Source organism: Montipora foliosa, chromosome 8 (assembly GCF_036669935.1).
Source record: "Montipora foliosa isolate CH-2021 chromosome 8, ASM3666993v2, whole genome shotgun sequence".
Taxonomy (NCBI): domain Eukaryota; kingdom Metazoa; phylum Cnidaria; class Anthozoa; order Scleractinia; family Acroporidae; genus Montipora; species Montipora foliosa.
The window spans coordinates 23,857,264-23,880,364 of record NC_090876.1 but is presented as its reverse complement, the minus strand read 5'-3'; the positions used below and the strand labels follow the sequence as shown (position 1 = coordinate 23,880,364).

The 23,101-nt window shown below is 38.1% G+C and overlaps 2 protein-coding genes across 3 annotated transcripts in view; one reads left to right on the top strand and one right to left on the bottom strand.

Annotated features, from left to right (window-relative positions):
* Positions 1–1,602: 1,602 nt before the first annotated feature.
* Positions 1,603–8,985, bottom strand: LOC138012933 (serine/threonine-protein kinase Nek8-like). The gene is made up of 4 exons (XM_068859868.1): positions 8,020–8,985; positions 5,596–6,030; positions 4,501–4,619; positions 1,603–2,705 (listed from the first exon to the last, which is right to left on the bottom strand). Exons 1-4 carry the CDS (start codon positions 8,873–8,875, stop codon positions 2,013–2,015), a joined length of 2,103 nt encoding a protein of 700 aa, XP_068715969.1. The 5' UTR covers positions 8,876–8,985; the 3' UTR covers positions 1,603–2,012.
* Positions 8,983–23,101, top strand: part of LOC138012932 (coiled-coil domain-containing protein 13-like) — a 31,579-nt gene continuing 17,460 nt past the window's right edge. For both annotated transcript variants that reach the window (XR_011125110.1, XM_068859867.1), the window contains exons 1-8: positions 8,983–9,280; positions 11,065–11,139; positions 15,839–15,944; positions 16,415–16,554; positions 18,407–18,463; positions 20,679–20,792; positions 21,986–22,090; positions 22,775–22,951. Coding sequence is in view for 1 of the 2 variants with exons in the window: in XM_068859867.1 (XP_068715968.1) it covers positions 9,092–9,280; positions 11,065–11,139; positions 15,839–15,944; positions 16,415–16,554; positions 18,407–18,463; positions 20,679–20,792; positions 21,986–22,090; positions 22,775–22,951 (963 nt within the window). In the remaining variant the exon portion in view is untranslated. The remainder of the gene's footprint in view (positions 9,281–11,064; positions 11,140–15,838; positions 15,945–16,414; positions 16,555–18,406; positions 18,464–20,678; positions 20,793–21,985; positions 22,091–22,774; positions 22,952–23,101) is intronic.

Sequence of the window (23,101 nt, the reverse complement as noted above, 5' to 3'; positions counted from 1 at the left end):
GGCGAGTTTCTTTGAACCACTCCAAAAGAGGGGAAAAGGAACCGCCATCCATAACCGCTTACTGCTTGTCGTAAAGACAAAATATCTGAAAATATTTCACGCTTGGGAGATTGCTTATGCTAGGGTACAGAGATGAAATGTGTACTGTAGAAAAGATCCTACAACCCCGGTCATTAATCGTTGGAACACTCAATACTTCACGACACTGTACCCCGTCCCCCTCACATAGTTAGAAAAAACCGCAAGCTTTGCAAGAAAGACCAAGCCTGAAATGTGTAATCACCAACTGCTTTCAATTTTGTGAAGGGGGAAGGGGGAGATTACCATAAAGTATTAGTGTTTCAACACTTTTGACCGAGGTTGTAGTAAACACGATCCAAAAAGTATATAAGCTAAAAGCACGTTTTACCACGTGTGAGAGAAACTGGTCACTACCCATTCACATTTGGCATTTTAACCATGTCTTGAATATGTTTAGTTGAACACGGTTTCAAAGTGCTTTCTTTTTAAATCATGAACACTGATTTTTGACTACAAATTTAACACAGATCGAAGAATGCATTAAAATTCACCTGAATCTCATGTCAAAGCCAGTCCTACATTTTTCTGTGACTGACTTTCATTTTGTTTAACGAAAATCAATTAAACATGTCTTGTTGGTGTGAATGGGGTATAAGAAACTTGTGGAATAAATCGAAAAATCTGAAAAGCTGAATAGGCTTTTACACAGCTAGTCCCTCGTAGCTCAGTCGTAGTGTACCCAAACACCTAAAACCGGAAGGTTAAAGATTCGACTCCAGTTTGAGGCACCCGAGTATACGAGTGTCAGATCAAAGAAAAATGAGAATTCATCATTTCACTTCATCATAGTTAATAGAGGGGACTGGTTTTGAAGCTAGGCAAACATCAAAGGCGAAAACAAAGATGCCAAGCTTTAGGTTGGAAAGTCCACGATCGTGCATAATCTTTTTCTTTGCGCTCATACACTATGCATGCATTACGTAACCAACAAGTTCCTCAGTACGGAGTAAACAACTATGATTGTGTTTAGTGCATGGTCAAGGCCAAAAAAGAGAACAAAAACATACAACAAATAAATTTGTCGGGTTTCATAACCATTCCCCTCTATTAACTATGACTTCATTCACGGGCACCAAAACTGACCATCTCACTTGCTATAAACACAATTCAGGCTACATCCATAAGGTAACAGACGAATTTTCTACCGGTTGAAAATTCGTGCATTTAGGGGTTCCGTTCACACGGGACCACGCTAAACGTACGGAAATTTGGACGCATCGCCGTTCAAAACATTGAACGCCAAAAAGCGTTAGGGTTAGGATAGGGTAATTGTATAATTACTGAACGTTTTATATCTTGTTTAAAAAAAAAATTGAAACCATAGAAAAAGAGACACCAAGTACCTACCTCGCCACAGATCCGTGGCGTTGGCCAAAAGGATCGCAACCGGTAGAAAATTCGGCCGGTACTGTGTGAATGTAGCCTCACATTCAAAATGTTTCTAAAATCATCTCCACCCAACCTAATCCATTGCTGGCGACAAGCGTGAACCCTAATAGATATGTCCAATATTTTCCGAAATACAGTATTTCGTACTTTATTATTTTTATCTTCGTACTTGAACTGTTTGCAGCGTCATCAATGAATTAAAAATTCTTTTGAAAAAGAACCCTTTAAAGAGAGAGAATATTTTAAAAAAGAAAAAGTCATCTTTACCATTTTAAAAGGCCTCATCTCGTCGAAACGCACCTCACCTAAGCTCCATACTAACCATTTTGAATATATGTCCAATATTTTCCGAGATGTTTCGTATTTATTTTCATCTTCGTACTTGAACTGTTTACAGCGTCATCAATTCATTTTTTGAACAAAAACTATTGAATAACAATAAAAGAGAGGGGAAAGAAAATACCAGCCTACACAATTTTAAAAAAGCTTTTAAATGAGAAAAATATATTTTTTTCCTGAGCACCTTATTGAAGTTATTCTGTTCAAAGTACCTTTCCACATACCATTGTAACACTATGGCTGCAAGATATGGAAATAACTTTCAATTTCAGAGGTAAAGGGACATGTTTTGGGGTGAAACGATTCTCATCTGATACCTGTCCCAGCCGACCACGTGCTCCTTTACCCCAAGAGTAAATTTCTCTGTCATTGCTTACGGCGACTGTAAAAGTATCGCCACACGAAACAAACGTTAATTTCTTGTCCTTCAAGGCTTCAACAATTTGAGGTTCACGCGAGGTCCCTTCACGCTCATAACCGAGCTGTCCAAAAGAGTTGGATCCGAAGGTCAGACATTTTCCACTGGTCGTCAGGACAGCGGTGTGCGATATTCCCATGGTCACGCATTTGACAGGTTCGGCTATAACTAACGCTGCAGTGATAGGCGTCAAAGTCTGTGATTCGTCCACGGTTTGTTCGCTGCCATGATCCAACGCTAATTTGTTACATCTGTTGCTTCCACAAGCTAACAATCTGTCATTAAGCGTCAATACAAAGGAACAGTCCACCCCACACGTTACAGCTTTGGCAATGAGGCCGGGTTCTAGTGCCACTGCTTTCGGCAATGCATATGACTTTTGGTTACCAAGCCCTAACCGGCCATTGTCCCCTCGTCCCCAAGAGAAAAGTTCGCGGTCAGCTGTTACAACCATCACGTGGGCAGAACCACAAGAAACCTGCCCAGTAGGAAAAAAAAAAAGGATGAAATCCAAAGAAACTTGAGCTAAATCGGAGAGAAGTAAAGCAATATGATTTGGCACAACTTGGGCTCATAATTCATAGAGAGATTTTCAGTTGATGGAAAATTTATGGAAAATCTTTTTTTGAAAATTTACCTCTTTGGCATAACATTGTCAAAACATTAGCTGGCTACGAATCCTCCATCGATATTGACCATAGACAGACCCCATCACGCTTTTGATTGCATCATGAGTAGCAAGGTCAACATGGCGGGAAATTCAAAGGTTTGTATGGAAGTTCCATTGACCTCGTTTTTTGGCCATTTTGGACCACGTGATGTTCTCAAGGGAATTCTCCTTTTTTTTTTTTCATAAGTTAGTCGTACATAAGTACGTGCATGAGACGACACTTGAAAGAAACTGTTCTCTAGAGTAACATCGCGTGGTCTGAAATGGGAAAACCAAAGTGGTCAATTCATGATATGAGATTTTGGGTGCTTCTTACAAAACTAAAATAAAATGCGCTTAAAAGTCCGGCTGAATGAAGTTGGATAGAAAAGCTATTAAGTTTCTACCCTAAATTTCCTGTAATTCCGAAGGCACAAAATAACAGAAAATGTATGACAAGGAAACAGCAACATGTAGGAATTCCAGAAAATAGATATTGATGTTTGGTTTGTGATTAGGCAAAGTCTAGGAAGTTAAAGTTATGGACAGTTTATTTTGCTTTGAATTTCCCGCCATCAGAATTGTCAAGGGGTCATTCACCAATGACATTACCAATAATCTTTGTAACAGACAATGTTGTTTCTTTAAAAAAGTGCTTGCAAAGACTGTAAATGCCAGATTAACAGTGCTTTGGCTTACTTTACCATTAAATTTTCCTCTTTCTTTAATTGATATAAATTGACATAACATTTTATTACCTGGTTTGGAATTGGCACTATAAAAATTAAGAATTCAAGAATGACATACCAAGTAATTTTAGACGATACAATTTCTTAGAATATATACAGCAGACCAGTGCCTTGCCTACCGATAACATGCAGAGTGTGATAGATACTGTAATAATTGGATCTGACTGTTGACCCCTTTGGGGCTTTTTGATGGTTCAAAGATGCCATATAATAATTCATTACACATCGTGCCACTATTAAATGCTTACATTACATAATAAAACAATAGGAAAGGTTGTTAACAATACAACAATATTTTACTAACTAGTTAAAAGCACTGAAGTGCTTTACTTAAGGTTGCATGGTGCCAATTATGTTTATCAGTGACAGCTTTGTTTACCACATAACCACAACATTAAGATGACCACAAATTAACTTCCCCCTGGGATTGTACAAAAAATGTATTTAATTTGGAGATGATGACAATGGATCTAATAATGATATTTTAAGAGGTTAAATTCTATGTGAATCTGATCTCCCCCTTCCCCACCAGAGAGGGAGATTTATATAGATTTTACTCTGGCTAATGCCAGACGATTTCACTCGCCAATTGGGGGTGCTTTGGGTGTGAATGTCTAGGTACAAGAATACAAAAAATCAAACAAACGTTGGTCTGTGATGAGAGCCCCAAACCAGAGAACCAACAGTGGAATATCTCTGTGAACAGTAGAGAACCATCAATATTGACGGGCATCAATATTGACGGGAATCAAACCTTTGAAACATTCTTTAAAATGCAAGCTTAGTCACCAACTACTTCAAAACATAAGACCTTTGCAACATTTATCTTGATACAAAAGTTTAATTTTGTCATTCCTATTTCTCCATATCTTCACCTGTTCGACTTCGTTTCCAATTAAAGCTTCCACTATTCTTGCACGAATGACATCATTATAATCTCCATGCCCCAATGATCCATGCACTCCACTTCCAAATGTCATAAGAATTCCACGATCTAAAAAAAGAAAAAGTTATTAAAACCATTTGTGCACTTCATTCAAATGTTTAAAACAGTATTAAGGCCTTATCAGAGTACATGTAACTTGTTTAACCTTGTCCACATTAGCATAAATCATCACACATCACCTCTGAATGACGGTGAAACAAACGAAAAGCTATCAGACAACACATAAAAGAAATGGATGTACATAATAGGTAGACTGTAGTTTACTAAGGCAATTATCTTGCCCTTAGAATGCTGTGCATCAAAAATTGACTATTTAAAAAGAGGTTATAATACAACCTTTGTACTGTTGCTATTCCCTGGCTTTGCTTCCTGTAACACACCCTGCGAGCAGAGCCTCCTTTTCTATTTTTATTTACTGAGGAGGAGAAAAGGAGGCTCTGCCCGAATCGCATCAAATCTTTGAAGCCGCCGCAGCCCGAACTTCTGGACTAGTCACAAACTTCTGGACTAGTGACAAAACTAATGGTTATAATTGAGCCCGCTGTACCATGAAAAACAAAGATGGCGGCGAGATCTGGCACATTAGGCTTGGGTTCGAGACTGTATCCTGGCAACATGCAGCGCATATTCAATAAAGATCTTACTCGATACATGTGGAGCCTTTCTCGAGAACGCCAAAATCGAGCAAGCAAAAGAAAGGCTCTGCTAGCAGGGTGCCTGTAACAGTGCACAAACACTCAGGTACTGATTATACTACAAAGTTTTGAGATCAAGTTAATGGTCACCTTGTTTTAGTTAAGACAACAAATGAGCCATGAAGTTCAGAGCCATGAGTTTAAGCATTCCAAAAACAAAAGCTTGAAAGATTTAATTGTATGCAGTTCGTGCTATGATTGTGTTGGTGACCACACCCTAGCTACTCAAGTAAGGAATTTCATAATTTTGGGAATGTCAAACACAAGGTACAGCTGTAGAATCTGATATATTATTTCAAATGCATTCGATAAGTTAGGGCTACATGTACCTGTCAAGCAAGCCACAAACAAATCCCCACAGGAGACCTGCACAATCGTCACTCCAGATTGACCTTCAAGAAATCTTGGTAGCCACAGATCGTCCGGAACCTTGTCCTTATCTGATGACAAATCTGCTTTTTTGTTGGAATCCCAAAGGATCAAGCGACCACTACCTGTTACACCAGTTTTCAAAGTTCTGCCAGATGCAACTTGCACAACATCAGAGTCATGCTGTGGAAGCAATAGTTTTGAGGGAGTGCCAATGCCTCCACCCCAATGGCACACTACATACTCTGGTTCGGGTGGTTTGGTGGAAAATGGTGCCAAATCTGGTAGCCCATCAAGGATTCCAGGGGCCGAGTTTGATGAACTTGTCCGGTACATCGGAGTACCTGTTTGTCGACTGCCACTTGAAGATCTTCCTCGACTTGGTGGTATTGCCGCTAAAAGAAGGATCAAGCAGATTTTATATGTGAAGTACTGCCAGTACAGCACTGGAATAACACACTTATGAGCCAGATAGCTTGTGCCCTTCCTTTGTATAAAGTGAATTTTGGATCCACTTAATGTTTTATGTATTTTGTTTTATTAACATTGTTTTCTAAATTAATCAGACCAAACATAGATCTTTGGTACATGTACTTTGACTTGAGCTATCATGCTCTATTACCGGTAATTGCAATTAGCACAAATTTATTTAATCCATAGGGGACTCAAGACCTAAGGACACTTACATGAAGGTGTAAAGAAAGAATATACACTGGGAACGAATATTACTTCAGAACTGGCAGAGGCTCTTTAAATGAGTATGAAATTTAATGTAGAAGGAGAAGTGATCCACGCACTTAGCTGGACAATTTAAAATGCACCTAAAGTCAAATATTTTTTGTTCCTAATGTAAAACTCCCCATCCAAAGCAAAGATATGTCACCATTGTTGCCCAGAATTTTTGCATTTTCTGTGCGATGCAAGCCATGTAAACTTGGCAGAACTAGCAGAAATTTGGGCCCACGACCATGATGTGTGAGGCTTTTGCCTGGGTCTATTCTTGATTTTACATCACAAACTACTTTGCATTCCTATTTTCAAAGAAATTTTCATTGCAAAGCAGTTTGTGATGTAAAATCGACAATAGACCCAGGCATGCCTCTCACATCATGGTTGTGGGTCCAAATTTCTGCTAGTTTTGATAACTTTGTACCTCAAACTGCCCGGTGGATAAAATGCAAAATTTTGAGGTAAGAATGGTAAAACATGTTTGCTTTTGGTGGGGAGATGAATATTGTAGACAAAAAAAATTGAATTTAGGTGATCATTTTAAGCAATTGCCTCTTATTATAGACACAGCTGAAAATTTTGAATGCTATATATTGGCACCACCCTATACAAAAAATAAAAACAATAATTATTGTTTGACACAGGTGATTATTTCAAAAAAGAGAAAAAAAAACATTTCAACGCGAAATCACCTTCACTTACAGTGGCAAAACAACTACTGGAAGCCGTTTTGTCTGCCGAGGTGATTATCGGCTGATAATCTGAGATAGCGAGCTAATGAGAGCGTGCGATTTTGTATAATCACCTGTGTATTTATACTAATAATTATTATTGCTCCACCCATTGTCACCTCAAGCACCCTAGAATGTCCCCAGTTGATGAGTATCGTCTGGCATTTAAGACAGAATAAAATCTCACTTCCAGGAGCCAATGGGTAAAATTGTTCAGCTAAAGTGTGAGGATCACTTCTCCCTTACAGGTACGTTAGATACTATTTTTCGTGCTTTAAAATTTTCTTGACCTAAAATTTGTCAAACCAGATCATAATCTGCTACTTACAGGGGAATCAAAACTGAACTAGCTTGAAAATAGAGTGTTTGATCCACCTGCGGTCATAATGGCAGCCATGTTAGAGGAGTGAAATATTCTTTTGGGAATTGAACTCTATTTTTATAAAAATTCTTACTTTCGTTTTCGTATGCAAATAATTTGGCTGCTGGTCACACAAATGAAAACACTCACTAGAGTGATGATATCGTTGACGTCACCTACTGTCATCAATGTGCCAACCAGAGCGCCATTGGCTGTCAAAACAAAGGGTCTTTGTTTCTGTGGTTGGTACATTTGAATAACAAAAGCAATGTTTGTAAACTTATGTTTTCCCTATAATAATAGCACATTCAATTTTCCCCTACTGAAGTCACACTTAGCCGATAAATTATCATTATCATTATTATTATTATTATCATAATAATAATAATAATAATAATAATAATAATAATAATTATTATTATTATTATTATTATTATTATTGTTATTATTATTGTCATTATCATTATCATTATCATTATCATTGGTTTGGGATGTTATATCTTTTCATGAGAATTTCAAAGCCTGAATTAAGACAGTTATTGACAGAATGTTGCATGTATTACCAGCTATTTTTGCCATTGGTCTTGGAGTCCTGTTACATGGAACTCTTCCTACATCAGTACGCATATTAAACAATGCATTTATTAAAATTGGCTGTGCCATAATCTGTGGGAGAGTCGGTCTCTTTGCCGGATCAATCTGAAGCATGCTGAGAACGAGCTTCTTGAAATCCTCACTATACCTTTCACTAATGGGATCATAATTCCCTTTCATAATTTTCAACACCAAAGCGGGCAGATTGGAGGCCTCAAATGCTCTTTTCAGTGTAGCTAGTTCATAAAGAACACAGCCTAAAGCCCAAATATCACTTTTTTGATTGTAAGGTTTGCCCTCACAGAGCTCTGGAGAAATATAACACGGGGTACCAATCACAGAGTTTGCTTTACTCTTGCTACTAAGTATCTTGGAAATGCCAAAATCTCCGATCTTAACAACTTTTCTGGTCTTGTTCAAAAGGATATTCTGTGTTTTCAGATCTCTGTGAAGGATATTTTGTTGGTGAACGTGATGAATCGCGACCATGATCTGCACGAATAGCCGTATTATTTCCTCTTCGTCCAAAAGTTTGCCTTTGCGCTCTTCGAGAAAGTTGTACACTGTTCCTCCCTGAGCGTATTCCATTACGATCATTAACGCCTTTTCCTCAAAGAAGCTATCGAAATAAGCGATAATATTGGGGTGCTTTAGCATAGCCAGCACTTTAACTTCGTTCATGGCAGCTTGTCTTTCTTCTTTACTCATTTCCTCGACTGGAATTTGCTTGATGATAAAAAGACACCCATCCGAAATTCTTCTACAGAGATACACCGTTCCATATGCTCCGCGACCTATGCTTTTGAGTTTCTCGTATTTTTCCATACTTACGGCAGCAAACAAATACTCTTAGAGATCCTGAAAAGAAATCTAAGACAGCATTACCAGTGAGGCTCAAAACGTCGCTCAAAACAACAAAATCATGCCTCGATTGGGACAGGAGTTGAAAGAGGACTGAACACGACAACGTGAGTCCGTTGACAACAAAGATGTCCAACAATTTTGGACTTTTTTGATAACGGAAAGCCTTTCTGAAACAATATGAGCTTGGAAACGTCTGAAGCGTTGCGGCAACAATTCCAATTGATACAGGAACAGCAGCAGAAAAAGCTACTTGCCAGGAAACAACGGAAGACCAAAAATGCCGAAAAAACTGCGCCGGAAGATGAGGGAACGAACACTGCGAACTATTGGGGACACAATGGTGATACTGATGACTTGGATTTAAAGGTGCGCCTGTCTTTCTTTAGCAGAAACAGAAGGTTGTATTTGCTACAGTAAATGGGGGATAAATAAAATATTATTTTATAGCTAACAACAATCTTCTCAATTCTATAAGGCAAACGTTCAAACATACAAAATTAATCCAACACTGACTGGCCATAGCGTTAATTTACGGCCCATTGTTTTGCAGTTCGCGGTTTATGGCTCTTATGCCCCTAAATTGAACAGACAGAAAATGAGCTGAAATCCACCGTATTCCCCGCGAAAACAATCTTAAATCGATTGCAAGTAAGGCCGCCTAATGTAGAATTTAATCCCCCTATTACCAGTAATAGTGTGTGATATATAAACTGTAGGTAGCCTCCATCTGAGATGTGTTCTTGTCATACGATCTCGTGCTCACAGCCAAAAGACTGCAAAGGAGGCTGCGATACTGATTCTTTTGAATAGTACTTTCATGAAATCTAATGACACACAGGTAGTGGTACATTCTGGGCATAAAAGAGGATAATCATTGTTGATCAGTTCAGTGAAGCATCATTGGCACAGGCCTATTAATGTAAAGTCTTGCCCCCCCTCCACCCAAAGCAAAAAGGAAAGGGAAGAAAAAATTATGTGTAAGGGTGGTGTTCCACTGTGCAATTTTTCATGCAACTTGTCTCGCAATGGCATTGCGAGACAAGTTGCACGAATCATTGCCCAATGTAACGTACCTTGCAACGACCAAAAATGTTGTGCGACCAGTTGCAGAAACCATTGCGGAAAGTAGAATTGAGTTCTACTTTCTGCAATGGTAGCAAAGAATTCTAACATGTGTCCTTCAACTTGCAACGGTTTGCAGTTAACCAGCCAATGAAAATGTTCCTTTAACCTGTCGAGTCGTGTGATCATCGAAATGGACAAGTTCCATGAAACGTTGCTCAAATAGCAACCGTAAAACAACTTGTTTTGTAATGTGAGAATGTTTGTAGAAATGGCATTGCGAGACAAGTTGCATGAATTTCACAGTGTAACAGCGCCTTTAGGACCACCCAGGATGTGAACAACAGAGTGAAGCCCAATGATGATTGATAATGTGGTCCTTTAAAGGCCAAACCACAAATACTATAATTCTGTCTCACTCTTTGGTTCAACATCAAACCAAATTTGTGACACAGGGGAGGTTTATAGTCCTTTTCATGATACACAAAAAATACAATGTAATCTAATTATTTGTAGATTTGTGAGTACAAAGGGAGTTAAACAACCAACTGGGTCAAATGTTTGGCAGTTTCTTTATAATAGGAAATTAATGAACATAAGTATCACAGATGATGTTAGGGAAGCAAAACAAAAGATATCAAAGACCCTTGATGAAATAAAAAGTAACTATTCTCAGCTCTTGCACAACAACATGACAACACTGGCCAGTTGTTGCAAAACAAGGAAATTTCTGTAAAACAGTTAAATCGATATCCCAAGTTTTTTTTTGGGGGGGGGGAGGATCACAGGCACTTAGTATTTCTTTCCGTTCTAAGAGCGACACTTGAAGTTTTCACTCTGTCTAACACCTGAGACAATAATGATGTACTTGTCATTGGGGGGTTGGTCCAGGAATGAGAGAACTGCCCCTTTAAACCTATAGATTCTACTTTGTATAACACCAGCAGATTTTACTTATCATTGAGGACTTGTTCAGGTGTGAAAGGTAGCAATCAAAATTTAATAATTAATTGTAGTCTTCGTAGACTTTTACTCCCTGAATTGAAATGAGCTTAATATCTATTACCACTTTTTTATTTACTGTTTAGCTTGATACCACTGTTTCAACTGGTGAAGATGCTTTTAGGGAAAAGGAGGTTGAAGAGTTGAAGGATGCAGTCAGGGTAAGCATGCTGAACTTAATACTAAAAATTAATACTCAAATTATATTCTTATTAATTTCTTGGGATCTTTTTACCTGTGAAAGAATGATTGTTGTCAAATTGTAACTTGCCAAGTATTATTATTATTATTATTATTATTATTATTGTTATTATTAACCAACTGTCCAAATTTAAAATAAATTGGATAGTATTTGCCGGAACATTTCCTTCAGCTTTGAACAAACTGTCCAATTTGAGGAAAATCTGGATACTTTCCATCAACCAATCAAATGTCAAGATAAATAAATGAACCGAATATTGACCAGTCAGGTTGCAACTATTATCACTGCTTTCAAACGTCAGCGAGCGATCATGGCTTACAGGGTTTTGTTTTCTGTTGATAATCGCCGAATTTCCCAACTTTTCTCTCCAACTTTTTGATGACTCAGAGTTTCAAATGGAGTCTTCAGCTAGGTTTCCAGAGATAGATGCTACTGGTTTATTTGAGGTGAGGTAGAATAATCAGAACAAGAATACTCAAAGAAGCACAAAAAACTTGGTTAAACTGTTACACTTGTGGCGTGCTGAGCGAAGCGAAGTGAGAAAGCTTGAGAAGATCCCGAACATGAGCTTGACGACGTTCTTTGGATGCTATATAATTAACAGGTAATAGGACTACATGTACATGCTTGTCCAATTTGGAAATAATTGGATTCAAAAAATTCGTCCAATTTTGGTTCTCCTCAGAATTTTTCTCATCCAATTATTTCCAAATTGGAAAGCATGTAGTCCTATTACATATTAGTAATTCCTGTTATTGTTATTGCAGCTATAAATTTTTATCAAAATTATTATTGATAGGACTTTTTATTAAAAACTGCTGCATTAAATATAATCTAGCATTTGCCTGGTTTGCTAAATTCTCTATGCATGTGGTCCTTTTGCTCATCATTCCAATACATGCATTAGACATGTGTATGAGTAAGTGTATACATGTTAATTTGTTACTCACCAGTGGCCAATTCAGTATCAAAAAAGATATTAAGTACTGTAACCCTGGTCCCAGTTGTTCAAAAGGTAGATAACGCTTTTTTTTTTTATCTGGTGGATAGCGCTGTCCATCGTTTGTCACAACTGGGGCCTGAAGAGTAAGAGTACTGTGGCTTCATTGCATGCTTAAGACAGAGGGTGCATTTTTTCATTGGCCAGGGAATGACGTGTTATTATCAAATATTATTATTAGATTTCAGGGTTTTCTTTAAGGTTTTAAGTAGCCGGGGTTTTTTGCAAAGTAGACGGTTGTGGGTCCGGAGGACCCATACGATGGGCTTTTGCCCATCGCCTCTAGGGGGGTCCGGGGGCATGCTCCCCCGGAAAATTTTTGAAAACTGAATGCCGGAAAATGCATTTCCTGGCATTTTTGGCCATGAAACTCAGACATTAGAGGGATGAATCAAGCTGCAATTATACTATGAAAACCATGTTACTTAAAGAAAGACGAAGCGACATTTCAATAATACAACCCTATAAACAAAAAGTTGAGTGATATTTTTTGTATCTTTTTGGTGGTTTTGCTGGAGCTAACGAGCATGGCAAATATTGCCACTTGACAACTTGTAAACATGGCACATACTTGAAGGACTAGACCAGCAAAGGCTTCTGATTGGTTATTAAATAAAGAAGCTGATTGGAGGATACTAATTGGCCAATGGCGTAAAGGATGTTTCGATCCTGTTTAGGTGTGAAGATGACACACATTCGTTCCATTGTGTAATTAGAGGGAAAATATGCTTGCGGAACTTGGTTGTCGTAATTTCGAAAATTGAAAATCACTCGAGCGGTTTAAGAGTGATGTAGTTTTTTCCGAAGGGTTTAGGAGTTCCGTAAAGCAGTGAGAGTTGATCAAGAGTGACGTTGGATAAAGATCCGTTGTCATGTTGAAGCGTAGAGATGCCCTCGAGAGGACGAGCACTTAAATGCGGGCAAGTAGGATTTAACTCTGAGGAGCGTTACGTTCAAGTCTACGAGTCCTCAGCTTCTACTTTCGCTATAAATGATCAACTGAAAGGTTCGAAGTGAAAACGAAGGAGCGGTTAGTGAATGATCAGGGGCTAGTTTTGTTCCTCAGTTGAAATGTGGTAAGAGATGCATGAACGCAGGCTGAGCGTGTTGCTAGCAGAACATCATATGTAAATTTCCTTCTGGTTTGAGAACAAACCTTTTGAAAGTGTTTACAAGTTTTTTTATGATTGCGGCGTGATTAAAGGAAGTTTTGCGGGGACTAAAACGTCCTTGAGTGATTTTTCCTTCCTGTAAGATACAATCGGGGGCTGTTTAAAGATATCGAAATCCAATATGGCGGACAACAAATCATATTGTTCCTACTTTCCCGCCACCGCAGCAAGATTTTTTCAAAACGAAAGTCTCAAGCATAACGTTTTTAAGCTGCCCTTGAGTCAGAAGTCTTTTATGTGTTTTCAGAAAAGATAGGCACTGCAAATTTTTATTTGTATTGAGCCCAAGTAGTTTAGACCTCATAAACATCATCTCCTCTACATGTCTTGACTCTTCAAACAATGAAAGTAGCCGGCGAAACCTGACAGAGAAGCCGGCGAACTTCGCCGGCTGCCGGCTCTTATATACAACCCTGAGATTTTCTACTGTTTATAATGTCATATGACATTGGTGACTTCTTCTGGTATGGCATACACTTTTGCACTGTTACTGCAAGTTTCATAATTCGGCAGAAGCGCTAAGCTCCAAACTGCGTTTTGGCTTCCATCAATCAAATTTCTGAACATAGCTGCGGGGACGATAGACTGACCACCTCCGGAAAGTGAAAATTTCGGAGTTTTTCTTTAGTTCACAGCTTGATTACCATCATGAGGTTCTTAATCGGCATTGAGTTTGAATAAACCATGGGAACCAAAGATGCTAGTTGGTAGGACCACACGTCAATTGATTTAGGCATCCACGGTTTTGGGTCCACTCTTGGCTTGGTCAGTCTGAAGTTTGATGAATTGGAACCAAATGACAGTTTCACTGTTGGCGCTTGAAATGACATTCCGCAGAATTGTGAAAATCGCATGAAGACCTTTATTAAAATTATAGTAATACTGGTCAAGATTTCACTGCCTTGATACATTATTTGATAATATTATCAAAAAATGCTTCCAGATGTTGACTATCCTTGGGACACTTTGAACTCTGGATCACTGCTGGCTTTTGATCTCACCATTGTGCCATAAAACTGATTACCTGAAATATGTAAATTACGAAAAGTAATCATCATAGGAATGAACGATACAACTCATTAGAAATGCTTTAGCATACATGTATGAAATCTGATTAGAGCAGAGAAATAAAAGTACAGTGCTTTAATACCTAGTAATACAATTAATTGCTTCTGAATCATTGAAATGATTGCTGAATCAGTTGGTACCTTGATCCAGCTCTGGATCCTTCAGGCGGTAGTGTCGCATCAATCTGTGCTTTGCAGTCATCTTCAGCTTGCCAGAAAACAAGACATCCTGCTGTGTACGCCATTTCCTGACCATGGATTCTTTGATGTGATTGTTTATGAGCAATCTTATGATTGTTGTTTAATTGGGCAGGCTTCCGTAATGATTTTCAGCGTGAAGTTGGGATTGTCAAGAAATGTTTAGTGCTTGGCATTTTGTCAAATAATGTTTACAAAATTAATGAATATTACAACCAAGTACTGTGAATATGATCAGCTGATTGATTGTTTTAAGAATAATTTATAAAGTTATCATTACCTTGGATCATTGAATATTAAATTAATTTTATGAAACATTTAAGACACAATATTTCTGAGAGTTCTGCTTTTCACTTATTTTAAAATTGTCCACTTGTACATTGTAATTTGTTAGCAGGATTTGCTCAACTCTGAAAATAACATTTTCATTATCAAAGGAATTATGATGGAATTATGCATTTCATGGTGCATCTGATAACCAAGTACTTTGGCTGAAGTTTGACAATTTGATAGTCGCTTACCTAAATTTATAAGGGGTGTATCTTATAACCATAGTGAGCCTTATATTGGAATTACTAAACTACTGACTGAACTAAAAGCAATGAAGGAGAATATCTTTCCTGAGTTAAGGAAAGTGTGGTCCATCAGTCATTATTGCGTGTAGGTCTATTCAGTTACATCTGTCTGGATCCCAAGGCCTATTATGGCTGTCATCAAAATTAATGACAAAGTCTGGGTCTCAGACGGAATAATTAGCGAGCATAAAATTTACCATACTCTTTTATGTAGTTTGACAAAATATCAACCTACTTTAGCGCGGAGCTGTTAATTTGCTTGGATAAGCAATGTAGAAAACGAGACGGTGGGTAATGAAAAAATGACATCTATCAATTATACTGTATCAAGAGTTGTTATCTAACATGTGCATTTTAGGCTGTAAAATATACACCACAATTCAAGCACATATTCTGTTGTCACTGATGTTAATATGCAGTACGTTCATCAAGATAACTGTAACTCCTCTATAATTATATTTCAAATCTTGATGATACATAGTATATGTCATGCATCTTATTTTTTATAACGATTGAAACTAATAAAATTAATGTTTATGAGCAACTGTGCAGAAAGGATATAATTCACTACTTGCACTATGGAATAAGGATCCAGGTTTCTCACTGGCATATTGATGACACTTCAATACTTTCTGATGTGGAACAGGTCTTGAAAGATGAAAATGGACGGCTTTATAAGCTGCTGGGAGAGAGAGACGAGGAAATGAGGATTTTACGCAAAGCAAGAGATGAGGAGAAAAGGGCTTTGGCTGGTGAGAAATTTAAAACTCGAAGGGCTTACACCGCATTTCAATAATCATTTTCAATTGTCCTCAGAATTTTCTAGAAATTAGTTGCTTCATGTAGATAAATGCTTTTCTCCCAAGTTGCTCTTGTCTTGTTGATGCTGTTTTTGAAAATAAACTGCCTTAAGTTTATATGTTTGGGATTGGCCAAAATGAAAATGATGTGGAACATGGTTTTGTTTTGTAAGCCTCCATGGATTTTGGTTTAAATGAGCTCCTTTCATCAATTAAATGTGCCCCCAATCAAACGGTTTTTTTGTTCCCCAGAAGTCAAATTGCACCACCAGAAGACATTATGTATCTCATCAGAATGCGTTGGGGATAAGTGTTTGTTAGCAAGATTAGAAATTACTGCCCGCTCTTAGAACCAATTTCAGAATTCTCTCCTGCTGACTTGCACTTATCATGACACTGTGATGATTGATTTGGATTTGCAGGTACTGGTGTAGCTGCAGACACTGCCGCTGGTAGGATAATGGAGCTGTCCAAGAGAAACAGAGAGCTTACATCAGATTTGGAGAGTGAAAGGAATAAAGTGCGTCTATTGTCAAAGAAAATGCAAGAAATGGAGAGAGAGGTTTGCGTAATCATTTTTGTTTGGTACATAACTCAGGCTTTGGCTTTCTCTTGTCTTGTATTGCCTGATTTCAAGCCGAATGGGACTAGGTACGAGTCTATAAATTATGGGATTAGCAACTATTGATCCACATAGTCAGAAAGAGCACACTGAGATTTACAAGATCCCTAGGTTTCGTGTTAATGGGGGTAATTTTGACTGAGATACAGCCATTCAAATACTTAAAAATTTACGTTGGAAATGTTGGTCGTCCCGACGCAGTGTCCGGACAGCCATACATTTCTTTGTAAATTTGACGTTTTTAAGTGGCTGTATCTCGCTTAATATTGGGTCTGTTAAAACCTAGCCTGCGTCACGTCAGATGTAAACAAACCCCAGTTACCGAGGTTTATTTTCGTCTGCGACGCAGGCTAATTAACACCAAAATTAAAGTGGCCCTGTGACCAAAAAATCAATTCATATTTTTCTTTGGATTTCAAAACTATGTTAACAAAACACTAAGTGACCCACGTTTTAAGCCTTGATTTCAAAAAGACACCTCTTTATTTTAACTGGAATTTTCCTATTTAATGGTCCGACATTACTAACATTATGTTCTTGAGAGATGGAGCTGGATCGAGGAGAAAATGACGTCAAAGGCTCACTAGTTTAAGAATGCAATACATGTGTATGCCGCAGAATTAATATGCAGCACGGGGGTTTTGGGCTTTCAGACTTTTAAACTCACGCTTTGCATATATAATAAGCTGCATTCACACGCTGAAATTTTAAGCTAGGGAGCCTCTGACGTCACTTTTCCCTGGATCCAACCGTCTGAGGTCCAATCGGTCAGTTTTGTCAACGTGAAATCCAAAACTTACACTCAAAGTAAACGGCCTTTGGATAAAAATCAAAGCTCAAAATTTTGCCAGTCAGGTGTTAAGCAAACACACTTTCAAAATCTGAAGGAAAAAAGGAAGTGGTTTTTTTGATCACAGGTGCACTTAAAAGATTTTGTAAAACTTGGTGTGCTCTTTCTGAATATGTGACTCAACAGTTGCTAATCCCATAATTGGCAGATTCGTTCCTTGTCCCCCTCGGCTAGAAATCAGGCAATACTATGACCGTTGCTTTTTGGGTTACTTCCCATCCATTAGACAGATTGCAGGTGGTAGATGGTGTTGCCACACCCCTGTTTTTTCACCCGGCCGAGACCTACAGGTATCCAGCACGCTTCCAATATGACTTTTATCTACCGCCTGCAAGCACTAGCTACCCTTCCCTTAAAAAAGTTGGAGAAACTTGTTTCAAACATAGAAGTGGTAGCTTGTTTTAATCCACAGTTCTTCATAATTATACATAAACTCTATACTTGGAGCAAAGAAATGGAAAATTCATAACTTGAACACAACATTTAATAGAAATCAGATTCTTCAAGTTGTAAGAGTGCAAACCCCGTTTGATGACTGACTGATATTGACCCAAGTCAACTTAACGTTCACTGGATTTTAGTAGTTGTAAATTGTGTAATTGTTGTAAATTGTGCAAGAAGATGTACCAGTGTTGTAAGTAGTGTGAATCACAATAAAAAAGAAAAGAGAAAGAAAAAAAAAAACTCTCACTGGTTTGTTTACTTCTCGGTCTGAATGATGTTGGAAAGTCACGTTCGATATATTTTTTCCGTGTCGTATTTGTATTTGCCACTAAAACGTTTGGCATTTTGAAACGTTCTTGGCGCGTATATATCTAAAAGAACTTACATTAATTTTGTTTTGTTGTAATGTGATTTGAAGGCCTTGCCTTGTTGTTGGCTTTAGGGTATTGTTTTTAGACAGTTTAAACTCATCATCTGACTTACATGTATTTTCTTTAGTTGGTGTCTACGGAGCCTGCAAGTAGGGAACAAAAACCGAGAACAGATTCAGAAAAGGTGAGTTTTTCCTTTACATTTGGTGTTTTGCTCATTAAGAAATAACTGATGCATGGAGTGTATTTCTTCTAAATTTAAAATTGTATAATCATTAGATCAGTGTTGATATTTAGTCATTTCCACGCACACCTCTTTAGTGATAAAAAATATATACCATCAAGCTCTTCTAGGGAATAAAAAACGGTTGTGCTCAATTTTAATCATAGCTCAGTGTTTTTCAGCAAAGCACAGGCGGAGAACTATTGACAGCACTAAGTGATATAACGCGCAATTTTCAATTTCTTAAAGTTGTTCCTTCTTAAAAATGTGTAGTAACCGTCGAGAAATTAAATCGTTATGATTGCTTTAGTAGTGTAGAGAGATTGTACCGGATCATTTAGCCTTGTCTCCCACAAACGCTGCTTTTCGTCATTTCATCCTACTGTTTTTGCTGTAAGCAACAAAGAAATGTACCAAAGTGTCAAACGGCATGGATAGTGTAAAACTGAGTTTACTTTATTTTAATTAAGGGCTGGTTATCATATTTGATGCAAAACCTAAACACAAGCGTTTTTATAAGCACTATTTTTTTGTCAAACGGTCTTGACAACAGCAGATGAGAAATAACTTGAAGAAATATAAAACAACATTAATTTTTTATTTCTTTTACGAGACATGACTCGTTTTGACAAACTTATGCCATCATTAAGCGTTTTCGCAATGAAGACAGAACTGGAATGACAGTAGCAAAGGTCGGACTCGACATACTAGTCCAAAGCACGAGGTCGCTAGAATGTGATTGGATAAGATGGAAGGTGTGACGTTCACGTGAGACAAAGTTGGGCACTCTGTAACAGAGAATAGCCTAGGCTCAAATGCGTTTCCCTCGTAGAGGTCATGGTTGTCATATTAACTTTAATTTATGAAGGTTTATAAATTGGCTAAAACTGGCCATTTTTTTACAAGTTTGGAGACGGTGTCTTCAGAAAGTTGCCAAAAATTAAATATGTATAGCTCTTTGTGCCACAAATATATTTCAGATCTCCTTAAGACTCTTTGTAATAATGGGTTATCAGGAATGTTGTGTGTGAGAGCTGCAGTATGAATTTCGATTTTTATTCAGTTTTGTCCTAAAAAAAGCAATTTTAGCATGACAGTGCCCCTTTAAGATTGATTGATTTCTGTATCCAAAGGCTGTTTACTTTGAGTGTAAGTTTTGGATTTCACGGTCCAACATTATTCACGTTCCAAACACTGACTGATTAGATCTCAGAGGGTTGGATCTAGGGAAGAGTGACGTCATTTGCTCACCAGCTTAAGATTTCAGCGTGTTAACTCAGCTTATTTAATACATGCAAAACACGAGTTTAAAAATCTGAAAGCCCAAAAACCCCCGTGCTGCATAATAATTCAGCCGCGTACACACGCATTTCATTCTTAAACTAGCGAGTCGTTGACGTTCTTTTCTACTCGATCCAGCTCTCTCAAGATTTTAACGTTAGTAATGCAAGGTCATTGAATGGGAAAATTCCAGTTAAATAACAGGTGTCTTTTTTAAATCAAGGCATAAAACTTAGGTTACTTAGTGTTTAGTTAACTGTAGTTTTGAAATCCAAAGAAAAAGAAGAAATATTTTTTGGTCAAGTAGTGGCACTTTGAGGTGATTCCTTGGAAATAGAACTTGTCATATATTTCCGATTAAACTTTGTTCACTGTTGTCACATGTCAAGGAGATGATAAAAATGTAATCTTAAATGGGGTGACCGTGCTCGTTTCCATGGTACGACCCGTATCAGCCTTTTGATTGGCTAGTAAGTATGATGTTGAACTTTGGCGCGGGTGGCCTGTGCACCAATGCCGGGAGTAAAATTTTTAAACATGGCGGCTAACTGGTGTATGGTTTTCAAAGTTTTTGTTCTTTTATTGTTTACGTTTCTCCACAAAGTACTTCAGAAAATCTTTAAAAGTCATTCTCAGCAAATGTATATATTCAGGAGAAATTAGCCGTTCCTTGATGGAATAAGCTTGGCGTCAATTTTATTAATGTGCGCGAGCTAATGCGCGCACGAATGAGGCAAGAAATTGTGCGCAGTACAAAACCAGGGAATCACCTTAAAAGGGGTCTAAACATGCTAAATGGACAGTCTAACAGGTTGTTAAAATCTAGGTTCTTATACGTGGGTTTTTACTGTATTACTATTTAATAGTTCTTTGATCTTTGGAAAATTGACTATAGGATACTTCGGAAGTCACAGCTTTACAAGATAAATTAAACCAAGCGAACAACAAAGTTGCTGAGTTCAGAAATCAATGTGACAAACTGAAGAAGGACTTAAAAGTTGCATACAAGGTAAGACATAGACCACTTTCGTAAATGGCGACCACTTTTTACATTATTTGTATTTATTTTAATTAGACCTACTTCACACTCATTTTGAAACAAGAATTCTTTTGAAATTTGCTCGTCGTAGCGAGGGTAGAAAGGCTTATTAGCAAACAAAGAATATTCTATTTGGCCGCCATCATGAAAGAGTTCTATAAATATTCAAGTGATCAGCTCCTAAATGATTGGATGAACTCGCGGATAGGAAATGCTGCAGCTGTGCAGTAACACGGGTTAAGGGTTTGGGTCCTGTCAAAGCTTTGATTTTTTAGGCTTTCTTTTAACCGCCGTAGCTTCTTCTTTAATGGGGTTTTCGATAGCTTTTCAAATTACCGGCTTTGATAATGAAAGTACCAGACATGGTTCTTTTCCGTTGTAAGGCCGATGCAAGTCCCTCGGGTGCGAACCCTCAGGGAGGTCTGAAACTCTCAGAAATGGTGTTTATATTCTTGAGATTGGAGGGAAAAAAACTTAACGCGAAAATGAAATGTAATCAAAGTAAGGCGATGTAAGTCTGTGTTAGTTTTGAAGGACTTATTGCACGTGATTATCGTGTTTCTTCAGCCCAATAGTTGAGATACCCAAGTCCAAAAAGAAAAAGAGAAAGAGGAATAAAAAAAAATCGACAATTTTATTAGTAACGTCAAAGTGGTATTTAAACAACCGGACGAAACGTCCGGCCTCTGGCCTCAAATGAAAATTCTGCTATAACTGTGATTTCTTTCGCTTAGAAAGAAAAAAGAATCAACCCATGGTAAACAAATGTAGTAAAAATGGTTTGGAACAAGTCACTTATATACAATTGACCAGCTCCCAGTTGGCTCTATAGCTCACACGGTAGAGCTATTGCAGCGCAATTGCGCTCTCAAGGGTTTGGGTCCCGTTCAAGCCTGGGTTTTTTAACGTTTCTTTGGCAACTGCTCAGGTTAATTCATAACTAGGGTGATCACTTTCACGGAGACCTTCATACTCCGTAGGTAAAATTTATGAGATATTGAAAACGTGTGTGCTTTCTTTCAATGTTGAATTCAGTCATTGTGAAGCCACTGCAACCTCTTAGTTCTAGCAAAGTTCGGGTCCCGCGGGTAAAAGATTGTCTTGGTGAATTTATGCATTAACCGTTTTCAGTGGCCAAAATGTTCTTTTTTGGTTTGTTTTAGGTTCTTGCAAAAGAGGTTGGAGAGGGTTTCAACATTAGTTCTTTGTTGAACGACTCAAGCGGCTGGAGAGGAAGACAACAACAGATCACGTCACTGCAGAATAAGGTAGTAGTGCAAGGGATTTGACGCATGTGAATGGCGCAGTTGCGAGGGGCTCGAGGAGCGATCACGACCATAAGCACAGTGGTGGACAAGGATATCTGTTTTGATATTGGTCCTTGACGTTACAGAAAAAAAGTTGAATGAGGAAAAACAATCGTGCTAGACAGTACATTTTGCGGTGATTGTATTATATTGTTGAGGGGGGACGGGAGGGTAGGTCCAAAAAAGCAACTCTCACTCCTCGGTTAGTGTGCAAACTCATGGAAGTGTCGAACATGTGTTCCCCTTGCTTTACGCATTGGAATGTTCCCCACTTTGTTTAGCCCCTTGTGTATGTTTGTTTGAAATTCATTCCAAATGTACGTTTGTGTACTGCGCTTTTTTAGTATCAAGGAAAACAAAAACAAAATGTTATAAGAGGGGCACAAGGGAAATAATACTAGCAAACAGACAGTGTCAGACAATTTCCTTGGAATAAGGTAAACAACTCCATGGTAATGTGCTATCATACCAGCGGATTGTTGGCATCCTTCAGTCAACGACTATGGAGTTGCGCCTGTTGAGGTTGTAAAGGAGCACCGTCTTCTATGGCTGTAGAGGCCAACGGATTACACAAAGTGATTTTGAACTCATTTGCCAAGAACCTTATTCATGAACTTCGGTTATGTTTCTAATGTTTCCAATTAGGTTTCGGAATTGAAAGGCCAGTTAGCTCAAGTCGCAAGAAGCGGTTCGGCAGTATCCAATAACATTCTTCTGAGATCAGCTGTGATGTCGTCTCCGTCATCAGCACCATCACAGTATGACGAAAACCACCGTTCGGTGTTGAAGAAGATGGAAAAAGACCGTAAAGATGCACAAGAGGTAATGTAAGGCTTGCCGAATCGATAATCAATTATGGCATATGTCATTTAAAAGGTTTTGCAAGAATAGATTTAGAGTCTTTCTGAGTATTTAACTTAGGGTTCAATTCCTAATGAAAAGCATCTCAAAAATTAAACAGTCAAACTTCGA